Consider the following 12,887-nt stretch of genomic DNA (forward strand, 5'->3'; position numbering starts at 1 on the left):
AGTTTAACTTCTTAAGCGCATTATAATCTTTGGCAAAAAATAAATCATTATTGGGGCTGGCCTGGTGGCACAGCAGTTAAGTTCACATGTTCCACTTCAGTGGCCTGGGGTTCACCGGTTCAGATCCTGGGTGTGGACCTACACACCGCTTGTCAAACCATGCTGTGGTAGGCGTCCCACATATAAAGTAGAGGAAGATGGGCACAGATGACAGCTCAGGGCCAGTCTTCCTCAGCAAAAAAGAGAAGGATTGGTGGCAGATATTAGCTCAGGGCTAATCTTCCTCAAAAGAAAAAATCATTATTGGACTTTAATATTTACAATCAGGGCTTTGTTTGAATAGCCCATGACTTGTACAAATGAGGTCCTCCTTCAACAGTGGGTCTTGTTTTGAGCCAAAGGTCACTGAATAATTTCTAGGCAAATACATCAAGAATATATGATAGATAGAAGAGGTTATAAAGTTCAAGCAAAATGAAGTTTGAGTGTTTCTAAGCACGCAAATATACAATTTTATAAGAATTCCTTATTTCCATAAAAGGAGTCATTGAATCAATGCATTAGCAAATTGTTTTAACTCTAACATTTAAAAGTCCCTTTTTTGAAGCAACTTGCACCAAATAGACTCTAGAAGATATGTTCGGTATACTTCATTTATTCAGCATCATTGGAAAAAGGTGTTTAATCCTGCATGAATTTCCTCATAACAGAGGTTTAATCTTTATGTAATAAAATTTATTTTAAAATGGCATTAAAAAATATATCACATATATTCGTGTCTTTAAAGTCTTCTTTTTAATCATAAAAGTAATACATGTCTTTTAAAAAAAACAACCCTGAAACGACAGATGTAGATAAAATACAGTGTTTAGTTCGGTGGTTCTCAACCTTAGTGGTGCAAAGGAATCCCCGGGAGGACTTTCACCATTGCTGATGTCCAGGCTCTGTCTCCAGAGGCTCTGATTCACCTGGTCTGGGTATCAGGACTTTAAAAGCTCCCCAGATGATTCTAACACTCAGCCAAAGCTGAGAACACTCCCTGGCCGCACCATTCCAGACCTCAGGGTTAAAGATGGCTGTGTCCTGTCGGACCTTTCTCTATGCGCCAGTCTCTGTGTTTTTCCAGTCTTTTGTTAGTGTAAACAATACCACAATTAATACCTTGTTCACAGGCCTTTTTGCACATGGCTATGTGTGTGGAATAAATTCCTATTAATGGATCTGCCGAGCCAAAAAACGTATTCTTCAAAAACAACTTTGGTGGATATCATCCTCCACGGAAGCTGTACAACTGTGCACTGGAACCAGCACCGTGTGAGGTCGATCACCTGTCCTCCCAGATCCCGGCCAGTACCGGGACACCAAATCTCTTGATGTTTGCTAGTCTGACAAGTGAGAGATGGTGTCTACATGATACAAAATCGCATTTCTCTTCTTAGAGGTGGGGTGGAGCACCTTTTATTTTTAAGATGACATTTGAATTTCCTTTTTGGTAAACTGTTCATACTACTTGCCCATTTTTCTATTGAGTTATTAATATTTTTTCTCACTGATTTGAAAGTTCTTTATATACTAGGGAATATAGCCTTTTCTCATCACGAGCTGCAAACTTCTTTTCCTAGTTTATCATTTATCGGTTGTTTTGCTTATGGTATTTTTCGCCATGCAGAAATGCTTCTATCTTTTATGTAGTTGATTTTCAATCTTTTATAGCTTTCAAGTTTTATATCATACTTAGAAAGACAGCACGATATTAAATGATGGTTCTCAGGAAATTCTTTCAGTTTCTTTAGGACTTTGATAGTTCAGCCATATGAATAGAGAAGTTTCCATTATGCCTGAATCAAAATATATTTTAGGGAGAAGAATAAACATTTTCTGGAAATAATTTTCAAAGCATCAATCATGAAAATAGGACTATTTGCATTCCCAACAGTGATTGACTACAGGCCTTCAAAAATCTTCTTAAATTCTGTCTTAAAACCATCAGATTTGATATTGGATAATCCTTGCAATATTTGAATGCAGCCTTTTAAGACCTATACAAATCAGAGAAGACAGCCCCATACTAGCCATACCCATGAAGATAACACTTTTATGGGTGCTTACTGAAGGGGGAAGACGTGGTGGGCCAGGTGATTATGCCAGGGGATAAAAGATATTCTTTGACACAAACCATCTTTGATAGAATACTAGAAAGCTCAACCCTTATTGCAGCCACAGAGAAGACATTAGGGCGGAAATATCATCACTGTTGTAAACAGTGTGTGAAAGGGTGAAGTATGAGCTGGTATTTCCATCTTATTACCTATTTTTACACCTATGTCCCTACTGTGTGACTTACTAAAAGCTCCTCTATCCAGGATAATGAGAAAAAGTACTCTTTCATGATTTTTTTTTTCCAGAATATATATGTTTTATACCAAGAGTTCAGGAAAACTATTTAAAACTTGTCACAAGAGCTATAATAATGATCTCCACCAGTAAACTTAGTTTATTTTCTATTGGAATAATTTATCTGAAAAGATTACAAACCATCTTTACCGGGTTTGTGAAAATTCAGATGGTCTACAGGTGGGCTGTCACTCAGTTGCCAAACTGTTTTCACTTTCTTTTGACCACTATTTATTTCCACTCTCCATTTCTGGGGCTTCTCACTAAAGAAAGAAAAAACATCAAAGGGGAGGGGAAAAACCCCATTTCCTTCCTTCTGTAGTCACTCAGTGAAGTCCTTGCTGATAAGCACTGAGGAAGAAGAGATGAAGAGGTCACACAATTCCCACCCTCAAGAAGCACAGTCAAAAGAGCGAGAGCAAAAAGGATATAAATGATAACAATTAAAAAGAAATGCTATAATAGAGGAATCCCGAATGTGGTAGGGGACAGTAAAAGAGGGGTAATTTAACTCAGATTGGGATTGTAGAGCTGGAAAAGACTCCTCAGAGACTGAGGCCTTTGAGCTGAGTATGAAATTCTAAGGAGGAGTCAGTCAGTCAAGCGGACAAGGTCCAGGACAGACACGTGCGTGGGCGCTCAGAGGTGGGCCTGTGGAGGGTCTGAGGAAATGCAGCGACAGTTTCTCTAACTCAAAAGGAGAGAGGGAAGACACGGTGGCACGTGGGCCAGAAAGGCACAGAGGCCAGGCACAGAAGGCCTCACAGACCGCGCTCAGGCACTGGAACACTGCCCTGAAGGTAAGGGGGCCACTTAAACAGAAGGAAGTCATGACGGCGTCTGACTCTTAGGAAGACCACTTGGGCAGTGGCGTAGAGAAGGGAGAAAACGGAGGCAGAAGGGCAGCAGGAAAAAGGATTCTACCATACTGCCAGGCATGACACGACCAGGCGGGAGGCGAGGAACGACGAGGTGAAGAGGGAGAGAAGGGGGTGGATTCGAGAGCTTCCACGAAGGTCAGGACTTGGTAACCACTTAACGGAGGGAGGAAGTGACAACAATGAGTGGAAGATGAGTCCTAGGTTTGTCTGGGGCATCAGGTGGAGATTAGTAACGGTCACTTGAGAGAGAAAATCCTGGAGGAGGAAAAGCGTTAGGAAGGGGATGAGGGGCTTGGATTTAGTCTGAACTATCTACAGGATGGTGAAGTTGAGGGTTCACATCTAACAGGCATTTAGAACCATGGATGTGATGCTCAGGAGAAGCTGAGATACAGGGCGTGAACTGTCACTAGCGAAGAGGAACTGACGCCTGGAGTATGAGTGCAGCCCCCAGGGAAGACAGGAAGTAAGGAGAAAAGAGGGCAGAAGATGAAGTTCTGGTGAAAACTCACACATGAAGCAGGCAGAGAAAGAAGCTGAAAAGAGAACTAGTCTCAGGCTGGGAGGTGGGCAGAGAGTAGAATTAAAAATTAAGACAGAATGTTATGTCTGAGAAACGAAGGAAGGGCATTAGCTCAACACAGCAAAAAGGCCAGATGCCGAAGAGCCTTTAAGTGCTCGCTGAAGGAGAAGGAGGTGAGGGCCAGCTAAGCACCGGGGCCGACACTCTTCTCCTGGAAACTGTCCACCGGATTGCGTGATTAGGCCACTGGAGAGCTTTGCCAGAGCAGTTTCAGGGGAGCGATGAGGTTTGGTGAACAGGTGACTAATGAGAGGAGGGTTTGAATAGAGCGGCTTTAGTACAGAGAAATTTCAAGTCCCTTATATGCTGAGGGATGAATGAGAGGAGACCATCACTGAGGCAACCCCCGTGTCCTCAGCGTCCATGTGGACGGGTAATCTATCCTCTTAGCCTCACCGCCCCAGACCTCCCCGATCCCAAACCCTGCTCCCACTCCCACAGCCAGACCCTTGACTTTGTTGTCATTCCCCTCATCAGTTTTTCCCAACCTGTCATTTCCTGCTGGCTGTACTTTCTGCCCTACTCTGTGAAGGAATTACGAATTAAGAGAAAAAGGAAAGACTAGAGGCCCAACAGCCTACAGAGAGCAGACAAAAGGTCCGGGAGAAGGAAGACGGAGAAGTCTATCAGACTATGGTCAGACAGTGGGAATCGGGTGATCGTGGTCGCAGAGGTGAAACAGCTCTGCGTCATGAGGTCCCCTGAACAGAGACTGAAATTGCCTAGAATCATGGCTGCACTTAAAGTATAATTATGAAATTGCTTACCTTTGATATAAGTTTTTTATAGCAGTTGGTCTGACTGGCAGCTGAAAAATGTGTTGCTCATCAAGAGGATTTTGTTTATAGTATTTTATGCAAGATCTAAAAAAAGGAAAGAAAAAGAACTTCTTTTGGAAAAAACGTGACTTGGAGAGAAAGGCTTTCCTGTATCTGTAGTCTAAAGCTCATAAAGGAAACATTTTATTGAATACCACTAACCATAACATCAACAGGAGAATAATTTCAGAGCCACAAAAATAAAAAACAAATAAACCCTCTTCTCCCAAAAAATTAGGTTATTTTTTTTCTTTGAAAAACAATCTCATTCACTTTTTAAAAATTAATTGTGGACATATTTCTCATAAATATAAAATATATTTAAGTTGAACCCAAGTAAAGGCTTAAGTGGGGAGAAAGACGTATGAGAAAGAGAAAAACAAAAAGAGGCAAAAGACAGAGACAGCCTCCACGGTGTTCTGAGTCTGGGGAATTAAAGAGTTAACTACTGCTCTTTAATGGAAAAAATAATAATTATTTCAAACTTTTCCCTTTACAACTAAGGAAATTCTAATTTTAGAAAAGACAGTGGTTCATTTCCTTCCACAGGGAAAAAGAAACCCAGTCCTTCCACTGGCCAGTTCACTGATTTCCAGTTGGAAACCTCAAATACACATAAGACCCCAGCAATCCACGTATGAGAATCATTCCAAACTGTTTTCAGTGAAACTGATCAGCAGAATCTCTAAAATTACAGCAATACTACTGATAGAGGTCTAGTGATAATATCTGATTCCATTCAGTTACCATGGAGACGGCTGGCAAAGATTAGTTTGGCCTAAACTTATAAGGATGCACAGAAAAGAGAAGGAACTAATATTTGTTAAGCACCTCTAAGTGTCAGGTACTTTACGCATATTACACCATTTAATCCTAACACAAACACATGAGGTTATTAGAGCCTTTTCACAGATGAGAAAACAAGCTGCAGTGAAAGGAAACTTCCTCAGCAAGTCAGGAAGTGTCAGCGCCAGGTGTCAAACCGGATCCCTCTGAATCCATGAGTCTTTCCTCCCTCCGGCAGTGACATGGAACCACTCTGCTACCGTGCGGACAGGGCGCAGATTCTATCCGAACTCATAGCACAAAATGCATATATTTTGGCTGCAACTATTTCAGAAGAGAATACATTTTTATGTAAGTAAACAACAGAGAAATACTCACTGTGTTAAAGAAAAGAGGAGCTCATGTTGAAGTTTAATGAAAAGCATGCAACTGACTAGTATTTCCAGAATATGGTGGAGTTTTTGAACACGATAAACCTGTTCTTGTATATCAACTGATGGAGAAATGAAATATTCCTGGAATGAAGAAAAGTACAAGCAAAATAGGGAGTTAAAGAACAAGCGGACGTGCATAAATCAGTAGCATTTCTATACACTAACAATAAACTAACAGAAAAAGAACTCAAGAACTCTATCCCATTCACAATCGCAACGAAAAGAATAAAATACCTTGGGATAAACTTAACCAAGGAAGTGAAGGATCTATACAATGAAAACTACAAGACTTTCTTGAAAGAAATAGGCGATGACATAAAGAGATGGAAAAACATTCCTTGCACATGGATTGGAAGAATAAACATAGTTAAAATGTCCATACTACCTAAAGCAATATACAGATTCAATGCTATCCCAATCAGAATCCCAAGAACATTCTTCACAGAAATTGAACAAACAATCCTAAAATTCATATGGGGGAACAAAAGACCACGAATTGCTAAAGCAATCCTGAGCAAGAAAAACAAAGCCGGCGGAATCGCAATCCCCGATTTCAAAACATACTACAAAGCTACAGTGATCAAAACAGCATGGTACTGGTACAAAAACAGGTCCACAGATCAATGGAACAGAATTGAAAGCCCAGAGATAAAACCACACATCTATGGACAGCTAATCTTCGACAAAGGAGCAGAGGGCCTACAATGGAGAAAAGAAAGTCTCTTCAACAAATGGTGCTGGGAAAACTGGACAGCCACATGCAAAAGATTGAAAATTGACCATTCTTTTTCACCACACACCAAAATAAACTCAAAATGGATCAAAGACCTAAAGATTAGGCCTGAGACAATAAGTCTTTTGGAAGAGAATATAGGCAGTACACTCTTTGACATCAGTTTCAAAAGAATCTTTTCGGACACTGTAACTCCTCAGTTGAGGGAAACAATAGAAAGAATAAACAAATGGGACTTCATCAGACTAAAGAGCTTCTTCAAGGCAAGGGAAAACAGGATTGAAACAAAAAAACAGCTCACTAATTGGGAAAAAATATTTACAAGCCACTTATCCGACAAAGGGTTAATCTCCATAATATACAAAGAACTCACACTGCTTAACAACAAAAAAACAAACAACCCGATCAAGAAATGGGCAGAGGACATGAACAGACATTTCTCAAAAGAAGATATGAATATGGCCAATAGACACATGAAAAGATGTTCATCATCGCTAATCATCAGGGAAATGCAAATCAAAACTACACTAAGATATCACCTTACCCCCGTTAGATTGGCAAAAACATCCAAAACCAAGAACGACAAATGTTGGAGAGGTTGTGGAGAAAGAGGAACCCTCATACACTGTTGGTGGGAATGCAAACTGGTACAGCCACTATGGAAAACAGTATGGAGATTTCTCAAAAAGTTAAAAATAGAAATACCCTATGACCCAGCCATCCCATTACTGGGTATCTATCCTAAGAACCTGATATCAGATATCTCAAGAGTCCGTTGCACCCCTATATTCATCGCAGCATTATTTACAATAGCCAAGACGTGGAACCAGCCTACATGCCCAGAAACTGATGATTGGATAAAGAAGATGTGGTATATATACACAATGGAATACTACTCAGCCATAAAAAAAGACGAAATTGGCCCATTCACAACAACGTGGATGGACCTCGAGGGCATTATGTTAAGCGAAATAAGTCAGTCAGAGAAAGACGAACTCTATATGACTCCACTCATAGGTGGAAATTAGTATATTGAGAAGGAGATCTGATCGGTGGTTACCAGGGAAAAGGGGGGGTGGGGGGAGGGTACGGAGGGGGAAGTGGTGTACCCACAACATGACTAACAAAAATGTACAACTGAAATCTCACAAGGTTGTAATCTATCATAACATTAATAAAAAAAAAAAAAAATTAAGTCTTTAAAAAAAAAAAAAAAAAGAACAAGCGGAATCTTTGGGAAGAATATGGCTATGCCTGCCAAACGTAGGTTTGGATGCTTGATTGATAGAGGGAAAAAAAGACAGGAGGCAGCTAGGCAGCTTTCCGCCTTTCCATATTCTTCCTCAAACTAAACTGTAAGTAAAGTCTTGACTGATTGACTGAGAATGTTCTAAGCAAACCATTATACATATTCTCTGGTAAAGGCAAATCACGGAACTCCTTCATCGAGGAGGCCCAAGTGGGTGACTAACACTGCCCCAAGCTCTCCAAGTGGAAGGAAGGTAAATCCACAAGATCATTCTGAACTTCAATCCACTTGCTGGGTTGACGGAAGTGTCCACTTCTAAAATCAGACAGTAAACCTGAAGTACCAAGAAATTAAGCAAGTGTATTGATAAGCTTCCACTAACATACATTACTGGTAAATTGGTATGACCCTTTGGAAAAGAAATATGGCAACGTATATCAAGCATCAGAAAATGCTCAGACCTTCTATTTCTGAGAACCCATCCTAAGGAAATAACCCATGGAAAATACGCTAGATGGACTTCTACAATGACCCCCAAGACGCCTGGCCCCCGGAGTACACATCTTGTATAATTCCCTTCACCCTGAATGAAGCCAGAACCTGCAAGTATGAGGGGGTGTTACTCCCAGGATTAGGTTACTGGTTGATGGACTGCGAGCTAATCAAAAGCAAGAGTATCACCTGCTCATTACTCTGACCTAGTCAGGTAGCCTTTTAAAAGAAGATGAAGCATTAGAGAGGCTCTCGCACCGGCTTTGAAGAAACAAACTATCATGTTTTGGAGAGGGCCACATGGCAAGGACCGGCAAGCAACCTCTAAAACCTGAGACTTGTCCTGGGCCACCAGCTACAGCAAGAAACCAGGGACCTTCATCATAGAGCCAGAAGTAAGTGAATTCTGCCAACAACAAATGAGAGAACCTGGAAGTGGACCTTTTCTATCAAGACTCCAGATGAGTACACAGCTGGCTGACATCTTGATCTCAGCCGTGTGAAACCCTAAGCAGAGGACCCAGCTAAAATGAGCCCAACTCCCAACCCCTGGAAACTGAGATAATAAATTTGTGTTCACTTATGCTTCCAAGTTTAGACAGTAATAGAAAACTAATACAGTAAGGGAAAAGTTACAGTCAGGGGCCGGCCCCGTGGCCAAGTGGTTAAGTTCGCGCACTCCATCTGCTTTGGCGGCCCCGGGGTTCGCCGGTTCAGATCTGGACATGGCACCGCTCATCAAGCCACGCTGAGGCGGCGTCCCACTTAGAGGAACTATAAAGACCTACAACTAGGATATACAACTACGTACTGGGGCTCTGCGGAGGAAAACAACACAAAAATAGTAAGACTGGCAACAGATGTTAGCTCAAGGCCAATCTCCTCACCAAAAAAATTGATTGGAGGTAATGGCAGGGGAGTAGGAGAGATCCCTGGGTAACCCTAAATTACAGTTTAAAAGAAGCTAAGCAAAATGTGATAATTTAAAATCCAAATTCATTTACAATTAAATCCAAAATATAGGGACATATTTATTGTCTTACAAAGGTTATTCCAACATGTGAAAATAACACAAGTAGGAAAATAGGCATGGTCCCAGGAAGGGAGGACCCCAACACAAGCTAGAGACCACTCCATCACCTGCACCTGTCACCCGTATTCCCAGTGGTCCCCGGACAGCTCTGGAGGGGGAGCACCCCAGGAGCTTCTTTGCACAAAGGAACACGCCCAGATTGCCCTCCCCCTTTGACTGTCTCCGCCCATGCTACAACCTAGGCTGCTCGACCTCTGCCTGCCCACAAGACTGCACAGAGGTGACACAGCCTGATGTCAATGATTACCTGGAGGCAATGTAGCCCAGTGTTTCTCAAGATGTGGCCTGCTTGAGAAAGGCAGAAAACCAAAGATGTCCATGCCCTAATCCCAGAAGTGAATATGTTGCATTTATGGCAAAAAGGAATTAAGGTTGTAGATGGAATTAAGGTCATTTGACCTTAAAATTGGGAGAGCAGCCTGGATTATGCAGGTGAGCCCAGTCCAACCACATGAACTCTTAAAGGGGCCAGCAGCCAAGGAATGGAGTGGCCTCTAGAAGTTGAGGACGTATTCCTGAGCCCTATGCCTACTGAGCCATAGGGGCCCAGGAATTAGCACTTCAAAATCTTCTAGGAGATTCTCAAAGTTTAAGGACTATTGTGTCGAAAGTCTGCACCATATTTAAAAAAACAAGGCATATGAAATGACTTGAGGGAAATTCATAAAAATAAGAGCACTCATATTTGGGTGATGAGATAAAAGGTATGTCTGAACTATAGTCTAACTTTCAAAAATGTTATTACTTTTCTAAGTTTAAAAAAATGTATAAAGGGCCAGCCCGGTGGCATAGCAGTTAAGTTCTCATGTTCTGCTTCAGTGGCCCAGGGTTTGCTGGTTCAGATCCCAGTGCGGGCCTAGCACTGCTTATCAAGCCATGCTGTAGCAGGTGTCCTATATATAAAATAGAGGAAAATGGGCATAGATGTTAGCCCAGGGCCAATCTTCCTCAAACAAAAAAAAAAAAAGAAAAAGTATAAAAACACCAAGCAATCTCCTCTGGGCCCTCCATTATCATATATATATTTTGCTAAAGCATGTTTCCACTAAAAATATGTACTCTTAATAAAATCGTTAAAATTTGAATAGCAAAAATTAACCTCAAAAGAATCCAACTGAGTCTTACTTTGCACAATATAGCTAGAGTTTTTCTATCTTGTATTTTTATAAGAGACAAATGACAAACAAGTTGATACTATAGATCCATTTTCTAAAAGGATCTCCCAACGAATGTCAGGGTCAGTACAGATGATCGTCAATCTCCTAAACTTTCTAAATCAGTACACCAGGAAAATACGAAAGCTCGTAATCATGACTCTGAAACTCAGAAGCATCTTTTGAATCAATATATTACAGAACATAGGAAATTCTACAGGGCCTACCAAAGGAAGGCATTCGCTAACCCTTTTAGATAAACAAGAGTTGTGGGAGCACCTTGGTTTAAGCAGGATACAACTATACTTCAGTATCATGAAATGACATTGAATGGGCTACTTTTTTGTCTGCCTTATTAGACAGTATAATTAAGGGCACTGACTGTCTTATTTATCTGCTTCCTAGGACTTAGGACAGAGGCTGGCACAGAGTAGGTCCTTAATAATTGTATGCAGAATGACAATAACAGAAAAACCAACTTTAGAATAAAAAAAAACTCACCAAATGATTCAAAGATGCCAGTTCCTGACCTATTAAAAAAAATACACATATGCAAATAAGCTTTAGGTATTGTGTATTACATGTTGAGCAATTTAAGAAAAAGTTTTCATAGTTCATGTATAAAAGAAATGCTCAAGCTAAAAAGTTTCTCACAAAGAGCCAAATTTTCTGGCACATTACACTATAAATATATACTAGTACTTATAAAAATGGTCACAGCTTGCCCCTAATAAAAACAACCACGTGTTGGCTATTAAAGCAGCATCACAAAAAAGGGTGTTTTATTTACTACACTAACCTCATAGAATCTCAAAATGTCTGAACTAAAAACTAACAAACAAATAAAAACTCCAGTCCTCTTTAATCTAATCTTTATTGAAGGGGAAACGAAGGCCCAGAGAACAGAAATGCTGGTCTCACAACGAACCAGGGGCAAAGCCAGGACTACAACCAACTAGGGACAAGTAGAAAGATCAAACCTGAGATTACCTATGGCTGCCAACCGTGATGTATTTTTTAATTTCTTGAGCTGGGAAAGGGACTTACCTATGAAAAAACTGATATAATCTTTCTTCAGTTTGTCCAAACCAATTTCCAAAAGCATCTGAACTGGAACAGTCCCACTGAGAGAAACTGTGTCCATGGCTCCATGATAAGACTGATGAATCAGCTTACTTAGTAAACTGTTACTCCCACTATGGAGCTAGAAATCGAGAAAATTTTATAAAACCATAAATAAAATGATAAATAAGCCCAGTAAGCAAAAGAGAAGCAGACTGCATGAGCTTCAAGCTAAAAACGATAAGCTTGCATTTTTAGTCTCCTGATACCACAAATTGTTTGAATAAAAGCACCCAAGTTACAAACACGGCAGTTTCTAAAGTGCCATTCCTACCTTATTTACTTAAGTCCAAAGCAATTAAGAAGGGTTTAAACTCATCACCTCTAGATACAATTGCACGAAAGAGAAGGCAGAGCGGGACCTTTGAAGCTCTACAACTAGGAATTCTCTTCTCCTGGCTGATTAAGTGCTATCGGGCATCTTTTCCAAAATTGAATATCTTCAACTACACCGAAAACCTGCTGCTGCTCCCTCAATGGTCTGTGCGTGTGTCATAAGGAATTCTTTATTGGCTACAACAGCCAACATACTGACTTGATCATTTGCAAATTAAAAAGAGCTGTGAGGGGCTGGCCCAGTGGTGCAGCAGTAAAGTTCACACGTCGGCGGCCCAGAGTTCACTGGTTCGGATCCTGGGTGTGGACCTACACACCACTTGTTAAACTATGCTGTGGTAGGCATCCCACATATAAGGTAGAGAAAGACGGGCCCAGATGCTAGCTCAAGGCCAGTCTTCCTCAGCAAAAAGAGGAAGATTGGTGGCAGATGTTAGCTTAGGGCTAATCTTCCTCAAAAAAAAAAAAGAATATAAATAAATAAATAAGAGCTGTGAGCTTATAGACCTAACATGTGTTCCAAATGTTAAACAATTAATTTTAAACATACCTAAAATATTTGACATCTCACTACTGTCTTCCTATTATCTCTAATTTTCATCACAATCTTTTGAATTTTTTTAAACTATTTTCACCTTGTCTGCACTTGTTGCACACAGTAGGGATATACTTATAAATATCTCACAAACAGAGAGACTCTCAAGAGAAGAATTCAATGGCCAAGCCTAAAATGCCTAAAGTCACTCATGCTCAATTAGAGCAGAGTTTGCAAGACTTTGCTCTGGAGTGTATCCTTGTTCACACCTATGAAA

At 40.6% G+C, this 12,887-nt stretch overlaps 1 protein-coding gene across 6 annotated transcripts in view; it reads right to left on the reverse strand.

Moving 5' to 3' along the window:
* ZWILCH (zwilch kinetochore protein) overlaps positions 1-12,887 on the reverse strand; it is a 39,825-nt gene that overhangs the window by 2,866 nt on the left and 24,072 nt on the right. For 3 of the 6 annotated variants that reach the window (XM_008518109.2, XM_070623044.1, XM_070623053.1), the window contains exons 13-17: positions 11,665-11,821; positions 11,119-11,147; positions 5,841-5,977; positions 4,626-4,721; positions 2,545-2,657 (exon numbers count right to left, since the gene is read on the reverse strand). In XM_008518109.2, coding sequence (XP_008516331.2) covers positions 2,545-2,657; positions 4,626-4,721; positions 5,841-5,977; positions 11,119-11,147; positions 11,665-11,821 — 532 coding nt within the window. Of the gene's footprint in view, positions 1-2,535; positions 2,658-4,625; positions 4,722-5,840; positions 5,978-11,118; positions 11,148-11,664; positions 11,822-12,887 lie in introns of all 6 variants that reach the window. The other 3 variants (XM_008518106.2, XM_070623028.1, XM_008518112.2) reach the window with 1 other exon arrangement.

Source organism: Equus przewalskii, chromosome 1 (genome assembly GCF_037783145.1).
Source record: "Equus przewalskii isolate Varuska chromosome 1, EquPr2, whole genome shotgun sequence".
Lineage (NCBI taxonomy): Eukaryota > Metazoa > Chordata > Mammalia > Perissodactyla > Equidae > Equus > Equus przewalskii.